At 40.4% G+C, this 14,363-nt stretch overlaps 2 protein-coding genes and 4 non-coding genes across 7 annotated transcripts; all 6 read left to right on the top strand.

Moving 5' to 3' along the window:
• Window positions 1-1,782: 1,782 nt before the first annotated feature.
• On the top strand, window positions 1,783-1,848 carry LOC118929012 (small nucleolar RNA SNORD58). The gene has a single exon (XR_005031438.1). It is a non-coding gene; the product is annotated as a small nucleolar RNA SNORD58 (small nucleolar RNA).
• Window positions 1,849-1,920: 72 nt separating this feature from the next.
• On the top strand, window positions 1,921-4,860 carry RPL17 (ribosomal protein L17). The gene is made up of 6 exons (XM_036918618.2): window positions 1,921-1,976; window positions 2,065-2,105; window positions 2,602-2,736; window positions 2,988-3,086; window positions 3,968-4,159; window positions 4,772-4,860. Exons 1-6 carry the CDS (start codon window positions 1,937-1,939, stop codon window positions 4,817-4,819), a joined length of 555 nt encoding a protein of 184 aa, XP_036774513.1. The 5' UTR covers window positions 1,921-1,936; the 3' UTR covers window positions 4,820-4,860.
• On the top strand, window positions 2,170-2,234 carry LOC118929011 (small nucleolar RNA SNORD58). Its single transcript, XR_005031437.1, has one exon. It is a non-coding gene; the product is annotated as a small nucleolar RNA SNORD58 (small nucleolar RNA).
• On the top strand, window positions 2,833-2,897 carry LOC118929017 (small nucleolar RNA SNORD58). The gene has a single exon (XR_005031443.1). It is a non-coding gene; the product is annotated as a small nucleolar RNA SNORD58 (small nucleolar RNA).
• Window positions 4,216-4,279, top strand: LOC118929018 (small nucleolar RNA SNORD58). The gene has a single exon (XR_005031444.1). It is a non-coding gene; the product is annotated as a small nucleolar RNA SNORD58 (small nucleolar RNA).
• A 778-nt stretch (window positions 4,861-5,638) lies between the features above and the next one.
• Window positions 5,639-9,828, top strand: C6H18orf32 (chromosome 6 C18orf32 homolog). 2 transcript variants are annotated; one of them, XM_036918619.2, is made up of 3 exons: window positions 5,639-5,791; window positions 8,364-8,546; window positions 9,153-9,828. In XM_036918619.2, exons 2-3 carry the CDS (start codon window positions 8,382-8,384, stop codon window positions 9,216-9,218), a joined length of 231 nt encoding a protein of 76 aa, XP_036774514.1. In that variant the 5' UTR covers window positions 5,639-5,791; window positions 8,364-8,381; the 3' UTR covers window positions 9,219-9,828. The 2 variants fall into 2 exon arrangements, with proteins under 2 accessions (XP_036774514.1, XP_057360148.1); XM_057504165.1 differs by lacking the exon at window positions 5,639-5,791 and adding an exon at window positions 5,806-5,960.
• Window positions 9,829-14,363: the final 4,535 nt, after the last annotated feature.

Genomic DNA, 14,363 nt, shown 5'->3' with positions numbered 1-14,363 from the left:
CTTTCAACACTTCACCAAACGATTAATTGAGGAAATACATGTAAAATAGTGCCTGGAACTTAGTAAGCTTTTCAAAGCATTAGCTATTATCCTTATTGATATGCCATAGAAAAGAAGGATCTGGGGGAGGAGATAATCATGGTGCTTTAAGGTTTCAAATATTTGCCTCCTGACCTGCAAGGAAAGATGTCCAGGAAGCAGTTTGATTATCTGGGATTAACTCAAGAGAGACATAGGGAGGAGAGACCTTAATTTGGAAGTTCTCATCCTGCAGTTGAAGCCATGTGAAGTACGGGAATTACTGAGGAAAAGACCGTGGAACCCATCATTTGGCAATGGAAGTGGAGTCCAGGAGAGGAACCTGGGAGTGAGGTGTCTGGAACTGAGGTAAGGAACGAAGGGTCTCTAGAACGTTGTCCAGAGTTCATTCACTTGGAATTTGGACTGCCTGGAGTGATGGCACATGAAATAAAAGACCTAACGCTAAGTGCTAACACCGACAATGGCTGAGAAGGAATAACGAGACAGATGACTTGGGTTCGGAAGACAGCTAAGATACTGCCTAGGAGTTTCTCTCTGTCAGATAAAGATAAAAGATCTAGAAAGGGCAGGGGGAAACCAGACCCCGCTCTTGAACCAGACCCTTCAGTTAGCTTATCCTTCACACAAGATACACTACAACTGATTGAGTGAATTCGTATCCTGAGAATTTTCTAATTACCGTAATTACGTCCCGTCCTTTGCATCTTCGTGATTCTCCACTTACAGACGACTTTCAGGGGTAGATGACCTCACAATCAAATCAAATGTTGGCGAAAAAATGTCTAGTGTGTATCTAATGATATGTAGTCGTCCTAGAACTATAAACCTGTTTTTAATTCATAGATATTTAAAATCCTTAACTTTACTTCTGAATACAAAATACAAAGAATTTTGAGACAGTCTCTAAAGGAGCAATTCGTTTACCGATCTTCTAAAACGTACTCCACACTCCCTTTCTTTTCCTCGCTTCAAATATCCTTTCTTCAGCTGGAAATCTCGCGAGAGGAAGAGTTCTGATGAGTTCTCCCAACAGCCACCGCTCTTCCTCTTTACGTATGCGGCCTGAGGTGAGTGTGTCTTACCCGGGTGTCTCCGAGTGGTGAATCCTCGGATCATCGTCGCCATCGTGGCCTTAGTGGTCCCGATCAACATGATCCCGGGGGGAAGACTACCTGGGATGCTGATTCGTCACTGAAGGCGGTGTCTCTCTGTAGCAGGGGATGCGCCCTACTTGGCGCACCGGGGCCGTCGGGCCTCTACGACCCGCAGAGGGACGCGGTGGGCGTGGGTGGGCCTGGCGGGGTTACGGACGGCCTGTGCTCTAGGCGGTCTCCGACACTGGGGATCCAGCGTCTCGCCGTGAGTGGTAACCGAGTAGAAAGTTATGGAAAATAAAGTCAGGTCGTAGTTTGAACTCATTTGACCATAGCGTTTCAAGTTCAGTGACGCTTAACGTGACTATTCTAAAAGTATGGGAAGACTGCATTTTTTGTGAAGCAATGTGAGTAAAGGGTTTCTCTAGAGGGAACCACGTGGAGGGAGGGCTGTGGTTGAGTTCTCCCATGCCAGCACGTCGTTTTACACCTGATGGATCCAGAATTGGATTAAAACAGGCTGTATTTCCCTCCAAAGGCTAAAGAGAAGGCTGTGAGGTCCGTGTCACTATAGTTTGTGTCAGCACTGCTGTAGTCACTGGTAGATGCAAAGGGGAAGAAAGCATTGGATGGCGGAAAGGGTTGGCTGCGATGATCGTATTTCTTAAGACACCTTTGTATTAACCATGAAACCAGCTACTCTCTGAGCAGCTGGTAGCGTTTAACATATTTAAACTGTATAAGTTATTGTAAAAATGTATTGACAGAATTACTTGTGTGCCCCCAGGTGATCTCCAAAAATGGTTCGCTATTCACTTGACCCAGAAAACCCCACAAAGTGTAAGTGAACAGGAGTTAGATATTTCTTACTTTGGGGTAAGAGAAACAGTAAGATACCCAAACTTAACTAAGATAATTTTTTTTTTAGCATGCAAATCAAGAGGCTCAAATCTTCGTGTTCACTTTAAGGTATGTGAATCATCATCATGCACTGAGAGTCCAGTTAGTACTTGTTGCTATTCTAGAAAGGTAGCTGCAGTGATGTGTTTCTTAGGACACCTTTGGATTTACCATGAAAATTAATGAATTCTGAGCAACTACCTTTCAGACATTGATATTGGTGTTTAGTGAGCAGTTTGATTTAGGATTTGTGGAATTGGGTAAAAGTACTGGAGAACTGCTTGAGAAACTAGTATACAGGAAAGATAGGGGACATTAAATTGTAGTTATAAGATGATGGAGTTAAAGTGAATAAATGGAAGTTTGGAATCATTTTTCCCTACCTTCAAGCTTCTTTGGCTCTTGATCACAGGTTTTTCTTTTTCCTCACTATATTAGCTCACCTCTCAAGAACAGAAAGGTCTTAGCTGTTGATACGTGTTGACATTTCATGAGAATTTAATGTTACTGTAAAAATTGTATTCCTTTAACATGGGTAACTTACCGTTTATATTATTATACTTAGAACACTCGTGAAACTGCCCAGGCCATCAAAGGTATGCATATCCGAAAAGCTACCAAGTATCTGAAGGATGTCACCTTGCAGAAGCAGTGTGTGCCATTCCGTCGCTACAATGGTGGAGTTGGTAGGTGTGCCCAGGTGAGAGTTCGTGGTTGCCATTTGAAGAGACATTGTAAGGGAATGTGATTGGACACAATAAGAATGTCTAGGATCTCTGAATTAGGCTTGCTCTGGTTGCTGTGATGACAATCTTAGGACACCTTTGGATTAACCATGAAAAAAACTATGTTCTGAGCAACCTTGATTTAAGATAAAATGAAGTCATCTTGTTTGTAACATTGATTTAAATCACAGGAAATGATTAATAGGTTCTCTTCGTTTTCTTTCAGGCCAAACAGTGGGGATGGACACAGGGTCGGTGGCCCAAAAAGAGTGCTGAATTTTTACTGCACATGCTTAAAAATGCAGAGAGTAATGCTGAGCTTAAGGTACCCAAACCATTAACATCTTTATGTGTATGTTGCATTTCAGATGTGGTTCTTGAGTGTCCTTTCTCAGTATCTAAACTCCCTGTTTAAAAAAAAAATTTTTTTTCCAAGTCTCTACCTTCTATTTCCAGCAGACCAAAATTTTGTTTCTAAAAATTTTCAGAAGCATGGTTCACAGTCTCTTCAAATCTTAAGCTTAACTATTTTTCCACTGTAATCCTAATACACATAGGAAAGAACCATATTTTTTGTGTACCTAAGGGTTTGTAACCTTATGCGGATGGTCTTTTTGGTAGTATGGTTTGTGAACCCTGTCACAGAATAATATTTTTAAATAAATAGTAAAATACTATTACAAAGGAACAGGTATAGTTAACAAAATGGTTGCATTAGCAATGATTAACATAGCTTGTTGCCTGCCTCATAATGGAGAGAGACATGTTAAGTTTCAGTTAAAAGTGATGATGTACTCCACAAAGCATACAGCTTATCCATTTGGGGCATATCCATTACCCTTTGCATTTTGAAATCTGGGCCATAGCTAGAATCAATGTAGGTCTCTGGTGGTAATCCTTCTAGCTGCCAAACCATCCTGCTAAAATCCTGTTTATCATCAAGGTTTAGAAATGGTGACCATCAGATCTCATAATCCTACTCATAACCTGTAGGGAGGCCACTTACATACAACATTCATTTAGCATTGCATTTTGGTGTAGTTACTTAGAATAAAGATGAAAGCAGAGAACTACATGAACAAATAAGCTACTTAAAGTCTTAAGAGTTGCCTTTCAAAAATGGGGGAACTTTTTTCTAATGACGCTGTTTGTGGTGGTAAGATAAAGATACTAACCTGATTTTGTGCCCCCCTCCTCTCTTCCCAGGGTTTAGATGTAGATTCTCTGGTCATTGAGCATATCCAGGTGAACAAAGCCCCCAAGATGCGGCGCAGAACTTACAGAGCTCATGGTCGGATCAACCCATATATGAGCTCTCCCTGCCACATTGAAATGATCCTTACTGAAAAAGAGCAGATTGTGCCTAAACCAGAAGAGGAAGTTGCACAGAAGAAAAAGGTAAATTACTTAGTACCTGCTCAAGTTCAATTTGTGTATGATAATTAGATTTGTGGTTGCTGTGATGACTAACTTAGGACACCTTTGGAATAACAATGAAAGAAAACTATTCTGAGCAACTGGCAACCTCTTACTCTATTTGGCTTTCATGGGCCTCTTTTGTTTCCTGATAGCAGTAACTTTGTGTTGTTAAGTACATGAGAACTGTATGATTGTCTGCTCATGGCCCCATCAAGATGTCCATACCCTTAATATGCAGCCTGTGGGGAAAATGGGTTCTGCCCTTCTCCCCCAAAATCTGAGCTTGTTTTCAGTAATCGCATTCAGTTTTATAAATAATTTAGGGTGATTCTGGATGCTCCTCCCTTTATGTCTAATGATTTGACTTATCACTTAAATATTCTCCATCCTTGTGATTACTTGGTCCTTATAATCAGCTGGACTACCTGCCTCCAGTTTTTAGCATAAACTCTCCCCACCTTACTCTAATTTCCTCTTCAGTCTCTGTGCCAAAGGACTCTCCCTTTTTGTTTGAAGTTTACACTCTTTAATGATATCATAGTGTGCATTTCTCAGGAATTTAGCAGTCCTTTTTTTTTTTTCTTTCCCCAGATATCCCAGAAGAAACTCAAGAAACAGAAACTTATGGCCCGGGATTAAATTCAGCATAAGATAAATGCAAATAAAAGTAAAAGAATGTTGGTTGTCTTTATTAGTAAATATATTTGAAGTGTCTTCACAAAATGGATCAAACAACTTTGTTTCTGATCAGGATTAGAAATATTCTCTTTGCCCATTGCCATGAGTTGTGCTTCTTTGTGTGAGATGAGAAAATGCTGAAACTTGTGCTACCTCATTGAGATTTAACAATACAATTAACCCAATTTACAGTTCAGTGGCTTTTAATATATTCAGTTACGCATCCATCACAGCAGTCAACTTGAGAACATTTTCATTATCCTAAAGAGAAAACTTGGCAGTGCTTAGCTATCTTTGATGCCTCAATCCAGCCCCATTTCTATCTAGATTTGTGTGTTTTGGACGTTCCAAATTAATGAAGTCACAATATGTGGCCTTTTGTCACTGGTTTTGACTTAGCAAATTTTTGGGGTTTATCCATACTGTGGCATAAACATTGGAGGAATTGCCACATATATCCAAAGCTGTAGTGCCATTTATAGGTGCATGGATTGTGAGGGTTCCAGTGTCCATGCCCCCCATTTACAGCTATCCCAGTGGGTGTGCAGTGGTAGTTACTTAAATGGATGCTGATGAAAGTTTAACAGACGTTAGTTTTCCCTGACCCGTAAGTGTCTTAGCTGAGTGAATAGCTTGGTTAAAACTGCGTTGGCTAACAACCTGATGCCACGTGCACGCCCGGTAAGCTCTGCAGATTCCAGATCGGTCTTCCAGTAACCCGAGGCAGGGAAGCCGACCAGTCGGAAGCGCCTGGGAGTCCCGGGTCACGCCTTGCCCGCTGGCTTTGAGTTTGCGGCTGCAGCGCCGGAAGCCGCGTCGCGTACCCGTCTGGCGTCACTGCTCCGCCCTGCGCGGCCAGGCTGACGCAGCGTGCCTTCGTCGGCCCTCCCTCCGGAAGTTGCGGACGTTTCCTCTTCGGCTTGGTGGTCGCGGGTGAGCACAGCCGGGCGGGCCCGAGCTTTCGGCGGGTTTCGGGGCGGGGATGGGCTGTGGCCTCGGCGCCGGCTGCTCCGCAGGTTCCCGCACAGGTCACGCTGACCGAGCCCTAGCGCCCTAGCGTAGCCCAGCGCTCTGCACCTCGCCGTCCGCCTGCGCGCTCACGGTATACCCGCCTCGTCGGCCTCCCGCCCGCGCCTCGCCCCTCACCTCTTCTGCGTCTGCGTCCACCACCACCCCGGCCTCCGGCACGCCTCTCCCTCCCTTTATCTCCGTTTAATCTCTTGCTCGGCCCGTTGTCGGCTTCACTGCTATTATTTCTCCGCCATTCGCTTTAATCTTTGCTGCCTATTCTATCGTTGCCTTTGATTCAGCCTGTCCCTCTCTTTTGTCTGCAGTAAAATGGTTTGCCGAAATGGGTTAACGGGGTGGCCTCCTCCTATACCTGCCCTATTTCCGTTAAAGCCTCAGCCTTTTCCTCTCGTCTTAAGAGTGAAAGACAGTTCCTCTCCTCCAACGTTTTTAATCTAGTTTTCTTTGTTGTAATATCCAAGAATTGGTGAGAGTAGATAAAATGCTAATTTTATCAATTTATCATAGCCTATTTCTAGACCTTTCTAAGCTGCAGTTTTCCTCATGTATGTAGTCAAATACCTCACCGAATAATCATAATGAGGATTAAAAGAAAGCATTCTGAGGAGCTAACGTTTTATAAAAGTCGTAATTATGACATGAGCGGTTTGTAGAATTTGTTAGAGTTTATTTAAAACACGATTACAAATAGGTAAAAATGAATATTCATTTGATGGATTGCCAGTCGTCACCAGCCTTGTGCGCAAAGCATTGCTAGTTTTTAAGGATTTAGTTGGTCTTGAAGGTTTGGTAGGAGGGAAATAACAGGATCTCTGTGTTCTTGGAACGGGGAAAATTAAGAGCATTCAACCAGAAAGCACATCATTGGGAATACTGGTCTTAGCCACCTCTGTTTACTAGTTCCCTTTGTGATCTTTGGTCACAACTTAATGGACCTATTTTTTTCTTCTTCTATAGTGAAAACACATTACTAAAATACGCAGATACTGTGTTGAGCTTTGTATTCATATTTTTTCTAATCCACACCGTATCCCTGTGTGATAGGTACTATTCTCTCCGATTTACGCGAGGGAATTAAGGCACAGACTAGTTAAATAATTTACCCAAGAACACCATCTAGAAAGTGTTGAAAGCAGGTTTCAAATCCAGGCAGCTCCCAGCCAGTATGCTACAAGAGCGCAAGCCCTAAGCCTGATCACATCTTAAGTCTTTCCAGATTTTAAATGTCTGTGGCCAAAAATAATGATTCCTTGAACAAGCTCACGTTCATTTAGTTAATTTTAATCAGAGACTATGTTCTTTAAAATTTTGGAACAAAATATTTTGGTAAATTCTCAAGTTATTTTAGTTTGACTAGGGAACTGTTTTTAAAATTCCAGTTAATGGATCCTTTATAAAATAGCTGGTCATTCTTTGGCATACATTTACACTACTATTTGTTTATGCTTTTATAATTCATTTCAGAACATTCAGACTGGATCAACTACACCACTGTTCACTTGTATTGTGAATTTTAAATTGCTTTAATGTCACAGGGCTGACTCATTTGTCAGCAAAAATACCTAATGTACAATATGTTGAAAACAAATTTTAAAATCCTAAATTATTAGCCATAGGCACTGTTCTGAAGCTGTTTTTAAGGCCTACTCTAAGAGATTAAAAATTCTTAAAAATTTAAGGTTTTTGGTTCAATAGTATACTATGAAAGTAACTGATTCTTTTTCAAGAAATTGCTGATTTTGAGAAATTCCAAGATTTCTAATCATCAAGGAAATTAGAGCTGTTAATTTTTAGAAATAAACAATTTACTTATAGCAATAATACCAAATAAAATTTTTTAGTACTTGGTGTATCTTAATTGCCACTAAAAAGCAAATACATCACAGGGGAGTTGTTGCCTGGGAAAGTCCTGCTGGTTTGCAGCCTACTGGCCTTCCAGAGGGATATCTTGGTGAGTTCCGTATTACAAGATTTGCCCTTAGCATTGAAGGTTGGGTAATCAATATTGTTTAGTCCGTGAAGATTAGGCCCTAGGAGTTAATTCTCACTAAACTGGAATAGAAGTCATAATTACCAAGTTCCATATTATTTTTGTGCCTCCTTTTATCTGTAAATGGAGTTTAGCAGGGGTACCCAAACTCACTGGGTTTTTGAGGACTAACTGAATTGATATATGCAAAGGGCCTAACTGCCTTGCACCCAGCAAATCTTGGTCTTTATCATCAGATTTATGGTTGGGGAGCAGTGATTGGAGAAGTTTGGAGGTAGGCACCTCACTTATTTTCATGTCTACTACCTGTTACTCCTTTACCTTATAGATAGCAGCATTTTTATTTAATAGTCTCTTGCTTTTAGCCAGTAGTATGATTGAGTTTTTCCATCAGTGCAGGAATAGTCCTTTCAAGTATCTTGATCTAGGTAAATTCTTAAGTCATTAAACTAATTTGATTTTTCTCTACGTATATCAACCATTCAGGAGCTCAAGCCTGAAACCATGGTGTGCATTCCCTGTATCGTCATTCCGGTTCTGCTCTGGATCTACAAAAAATTCCTGGAGCCATACATATACCCTCTGATTTCCCCCTTCATTAGTCGAGTGTGGCCTAGAAAAGCTTTACAAGAATGCAATGATAAAAACAAAGGCAAAGTAGACTATAAGGTAAGAACATTAAAATGCTTTGAATTAAAGGTAGGTGAGGGGGTTGGTACAGCCAGGGTAAAATACTTAGCTTTTGAAAGGCAAGTTCTTGGAACCAGAAGCTTCATTAAATGTGTCTTAATTTCCTTCTTTTTCAAATATGAAGCTTGGGTTGTTTTGTGGGGTTTTTTTTGTTTTTTTAAGTAATAAGGTTTTAAACTGGACCTCTATTCATTTGCTCCTTGCCTTTTGGCCAGGATAATACCCAGTATTTCCTGGCTGGTAAGAGTAATAGTAAATAGCTAATGGATGGGAAGAGATTATAATAAAATAAGCCAGTTTCACTAATTGATAACTTTGGTAAGAGGTTTAATTAGAAGGATTGTAGAGATTTTTTTTAATAAAAAGATTGTTTTTTAAAATGAGTATTTAGATAACTTGTTGTCTTTAGCATTGGTGCTTGCTAAGTTCATCTTTGACTGTGTTCATGTGCTCTAATTTAGCCATCTCGTACATTTCTAGAAACAGAGTTTCATTTTGAAGTTTGTTGTCTGTTTTTAAAGAGAATATCTCTTATAATGAGTGTCTTTTTTTTTGTGATAATACTAAATTGTTTTTTCATCTTAGGGTACAGATGTAAATGGATTACCAACAAAAGGACCAACAGAAATCTCTGATAAAAAGAAAGACTAAAGTGATTGTCCCAAAGGATCTCATTGTTTTTAAAATGGACCTGATAATTTGAAGCGCCTGTTTGTAATTGTCTGTGACCTTTTTCTCTGAGACCAGAATTGGGGGTAGATTGTTTAGATATTTACCTGACACTAATAGGGAAGTTTACTTAAACTGTATTTAATTATATTTAATTCCTGAGTTCCTTTTTCATTAGGGTAGCGTTCATTGCTGTTTCAGTTTTAATATGAATAAGTAGAAGCTTTGTGCCAGAAGACACTTAAAATCAGTACCTAACAATCCTTGGCTTTCCAGCTTTTATTGAGGCTCTTCAAATTTGAGTGGAGTATAATTTTACTGTGAAACAATGCAGTGAAATGAAAGAGTTTTGGAGATGAGAATGACTTGAAACACAAATATAAAATTCTTGTCTAACACAACGGAGCACTTAGCTATGAGAATTGTAATTACTGTTTTATTGCTCTGAGGAAGATAGAAAAGACAGGGAAATGGGAGAAATTCTTTGAAAAATGGAACATCTTTTACATAAATGTCTAATGTATATTATAAAATTATAATCCTTGATGCATTCTATTCCTACAAAATTATTAAATATGCAGTTCAGCTTGCAGTTTTCTTTTAAAATTTAAATACTTAAAAAAGACATTTTTTAACCACATCAGAAAGCAGAATTATAATACTGTGATGGCATCTGGATAGTTGTGGGACAGCAATATATATGTGTGTGTGTATATATATATATATATATATGTTTTTTGTTTTTTAATAGTAGATTGTATCGGTTACTTAATTGTTATATAACAAGACTGCAGAATTTAGTGCATTTCAGCAGGGAGTGACTGGGTAGTTGTTTGCTGCTCTGGGCCTCACTACGTGGTTTTCATCCTTGGACTTCTTCACATTAGTGTAGGGAATCTATAAATATTCAAATAAGATGAACCATATCTTTATATCATATTTATTTATTCCTTCTGAAGCAAGAAGAGGTTAGATGGAACTCCTGCCTGTGGGTCCCCAGCCAATTCCTAACCAAGTCTCTGTTAAGCCCGGTGTCTGGCCAAGTCATTGATTCACACTGGAGTTGATTAAATATCACTAGGTTTCAGCTTTTCTGCCCCAACCTGCCTGAGAAATAAGATAAATTCCCTTTTGCCACTAAATTAATTTAATCAGATTGTTTTTTAAGGTTAAGAGAAGGCTATTATGAAAATAACATGTTCATAAAAAATACAGGAGCATGTTCAGGGAGAAGTTAATGTTATTTCTTTACCCTCCCTTACTCTAGCTCCACAGACTGTAACCAACATTAGTTTTTTGTGTAGTCTTCTAGCAACTTAATTTGTTACAGTAAATGTATCATTTTAAAAAATCATAATATGGCAAGGTTTATAATGTCCCTACTCCTGTAGTCCCCAAAAGCTTTACTCGTTTAGCTGTTGCGTACATCATAATGTATTATTTATATATTTCCAAATAATACCTATACACTGCTATTTGTGGAGCTATCTACTTTAGACATTGATTTCCTGCCATGGTTGAGCTATAGTTGTCTCACATTGTGTTCCCTCTACTCCCACACATCTTCCTAAAATGTTTTTGTGTATTTTGGTTAAGTCATTAGTAATTGCTTATATCATGAGTGCACAAGATGTCTTCCATTTGCCCCTCCAAATCTCCTCCCTTTACCCTACTTTGCTGCCCAAGAAAGCTGTATGGACTACATCAACAGATGGCCCATGGCCTCTGGGTTCTGTTGGGTTTGGCCAGCTGGGAACTGCAGCAGTAGGTGGAAAGGATGGAGGGATGTCAAGGCATTTATTTCATGGGCTCCCTCTCTTAAGGCCAAATACATCCTCAGCCAAAAGTCATTGCACCTCAAGACAGCCAACTCCGTGTTATTGCTTTCAGTTTCCACTAACCTGTGCCTCTCTTTGCCCTTATGGGCCTGAGGTACTAGCACTCTCACTCCTGGCTCTGGGGCAGTATTTTGAGGGTACCATTTGCTTTCTGGGACACTGGTAACAATGAGCAGGGAAAAATGCTCACTGAATAGATTATTTGTGTAGTGTGATTTCATTTATTTTCAATTTCATTTATTTTCACGTACAAGCATTACTTCTCTGGCACTAATGACCTTTTTCTCCACATAACACTTACTTGACTAAATTGGCTGCTGAGGCCTGGTATACAGTGGTAGTTTCCATTACCACTCCTGTGTTGGATTTCCTCTTTCCAAGTCAACCATATTCCTCTTCCCTGGTTCATTCTCTCATTTTTTTCTGTTGCACACCAATTTTCTAATTGCATACTCTTCAGAAGCTGAGTTTGGAAAATTGTGAGAAAATCCCCCAGTGTATTTAAGCCCATCTTTGTGAGAACTGCTTGTCTTCTAAGATCTTTTCCACTTCTAACAGTCACATCCAAACACTGGTTCCCAGTCTTATTTTACATAATAGGAAAAAAATGTTTTTAAACAGTTTGAAGGGACCGATAACACAATTGACAACTTTTTATTTTGCCAAACAAATATATTAAGCTATAATTTATTGTCACTTCATTTCATAGAAGACATTTTGACACTGAAAGAGTGAAAAAACACAAGAATAAAGGATGTCAATAGCACATTTGTTTGAATAAGTTTGTGAAAAACTCAGTATTTTGTCCCTGTTTTTCTTCTTATGGTTGGTTGGTGAATGCTTATCACCTATCCCTGGACTGGATTTGGTAGCCACTGTTCTGTACCCCACATGTGTTCTCTTAGCCCAAAATACCAATCCTCCTATCAGTCATTCTATTTCAGCATTGGTCTAGTAAAAGCTACATGTTAAACGTACCTGGTACTGTGCAAGGGTATTTCACACACATGATCTGACCCTTATAAAACTTTGAAATACAGTCAAAGAAATAGGCTTATAGAGTTTAAACGTGTGGACAGTAAGATTTCAAAGCCATACTCTTAATTTATGTTGTCTTAAAATATTGACCCCTTACGAAGTGGTCATAGCTGCTGATACCTTGTAAAACCACTGAGAATAATTGGGCAGGAGTGGAGAGGGGGAGTATAGACAAATCAGTGCCTATGGACTTTGTTTTCAAGTTTTAATTTTGCATATCTTGCAGTATGACTTCAACTTAACCTGGTTTCCAATAGCTTGTTTTAATTAGTTAATTTTAAGTACATTTCCTGTCTCTGTGAGACAGGCTTGCTTTTTTTGTGGCCTAGCTAAAGACTCCTAGGTTTTGTCACATTTTCTTTTTCATTACTAAATTGCCTTCCGAGGAAACAGGTCAGTCAGCATTTCCTCAAAATGACCACCACTGGTGTGTGGCTTTATTCAACAGACTGAGGAGATTGAAAGTACTGTTTACCACTGATTTTAAGTCTCCTTAATTCTAACACTTAACTGTCATGTTCGTTCATAATCAAAATGAGGAAGGGGAGGGAAGGTTCCTCCTGGTGTCCTCCCTAGGGAGCTACTGCCTTGTTCCATCCTCAGCGATACTCATTGACACGACAGCAACTTAAGGAAGAAGGACACTGTGGGCAAACTCGCTTAAGTGAAGCAAGAGGTTGAAATTGGGAAGGTAAGAACTGGAGATAAAGTATGAAGGCCCAGTGTGGTAGAGTACTTACAGAATACCCTAAACCCTCCAAATGTTGAGCTGATCGGACCTTGGGATACATCTAGTCTGTCTTATTCTACTAAGGGCATAAAAGGTTAAAAGAGGTAGCCCAGATGCTGGAACATCAGAAGTCAAGAAGTGGAGTCTCTGCTATGCACAGTTGTGCTGAGAGCGCACTGCCCAATTTCAGAAGGTACCATTCATACGGACAATAAATGATGCCACTAAAGCTGTACGGTGCACAGCCACAGCTGTGTATACAGGCCCTGCTCTTGACTTGTAATTCAGCAGGTGAGTTTCATACTTCCTTGGCGTGTTCTCTACATAACAGTATGTTTGCTGCGTAACAAATTACCACAAACTGAATGGCTTAGAAGAACACAAATTTATTATTCCACAGTTTTCTTTGGGTCAGAAATCCAGAAATGTTATGGCTGGATTCTCTGCTCAGGGTTATCCCTGGGCAGAAAACAGGATGTTGGCCAAGTCTGTAGTTCTTACCTGGGCTTCCAACTCACTGGTTGTCAGCAGAATTCATATTCTTGCTATTTATTGTAAGACTGAGGTCCCTGTTTTCCTTCTGGTTAGCTGAGAACCACTCTCCTAGAGGCTGCTTGCAGTTCCTTGGCATGTGACCCCTGTAGGCAGTTTATAATACAGACATTTATTTTCTTCCAGGGCAGCCAGAGCACATCTCTCTGATTTATAATCTTCATGTGATCAAGTAAGTCCTACCTCAATAATCTCCCTATTTTAAAGTCAACTAATTTGGAACCTTAATTACATCTGCAAAATCCCTTCACAGCAGCACCTATATTAGTATTTGATTGGTGTTTGGGAGAAAGTATATGTACACGGGGGCCAGGAATCTGGGGTGGTGGGAGCATCTTAGAAGTTTGTCTACCACCCTTGGCCCCTTTCTTGGCTAATGATTCTAGTCCTACAATTATTTGGAAATCCACTTTGGATATGAATCCAATCTTTACCACCTATCAGTGCCCCTAGACTTTACGATTTTAAAATCTGAGTTTGTAATCTTGAAATTTAAAGAGCTACGACTCAGCGGTCTTTTTTGACCCTATAAACTGGATGGCTAGAAATGATTTAAGATGAGGGACGTGGGGCAGTTAAATTAGTAATAATGCATTCACAGAAGGCCCATAAACATGGAAGGCGGAGGGTGGGCACGATGAGACCGTCGAAGAGGTGCCGGAGGCCGCGCGCAGGCCCAGTGCGGGAGCTGCGGGTGGACGGGTTTCCCCACCGCCCAAAAGCCTGAGCAGGGGTGCTGGTGGCACCTGGGATGGCTGTACATGCAGAAGTCGGGCATTCAGGACAAGCTGAGCAGTGGGGACCGAGCCGGGGCACTGCCCACCCAGCCTCCCAACCTGGACACCGCGCTGGCCTTCGACAGTTGGACGTGTCCTTGCTCTGCCAACTGTACAGCCCCTGCAAGTCCACTCAGGAATGTAAGGGAGCATTGCTGGCAGCGTCCAGCCCAGACTGCCCTGACGCTCTGGA

This window comes from Manis pentadactyla, chromosome 6 (genome assembly GCF_030020395.1).
Source record: "Manis pentadactyla isolate mManPen7 chromosome 6, mManPen7.hap1, whole genome shotgun sequence".
In the NCBI taxonomy this organism is placed as follows: Eukaryota; Metazoa; Chordata; class Mammalia; order Pholidota; family Manidae; genus Manis; species Manis pentadactyla.
This window is presented reverse-complemented; position numbering and strand designations above follow the sequence as displayed.

Excerpts from the sequence above, each read along its gene's own strand:
- C6H18orf32 (XM_036918619.2), top strand. The coding sequence starts at position 8,382 with ATGGTGTGCATTCCCTGTATCGTCATTCCGGTTCTGCTCTGGATCTAC. Across the intron at positions 8,547-9,152 it reads AAGGCAAAGTAGACTATAAG|GGTACAGATGTAAATGGATT; the intron begins GTAAGAACATTA and ends TTTTCATCTTAG.
- RPL17 (XM_036918618.2), top strand. The coding sequence starts at position 1,937 with ATGGTTCGCTATTCACTTGACCCAGAAAACCCCACAAAGT. Across the intron at positions 1,977-2,064 it reads CCCAGAAAACCCCACAAAGT|CATGCAAATCAAGAGGCTCA; the intron begins GTAAGTGAACAG and ends TTTTTTTTTTAG. Across the intron at positions 2,737-2,987 it reads GAGTTGGTAGGTGTGCCCAG|GCCAAACAGTGGGGATGGAC; the intron begins GTGAGAGTTCGT and ends GTTTTCTTTCAG.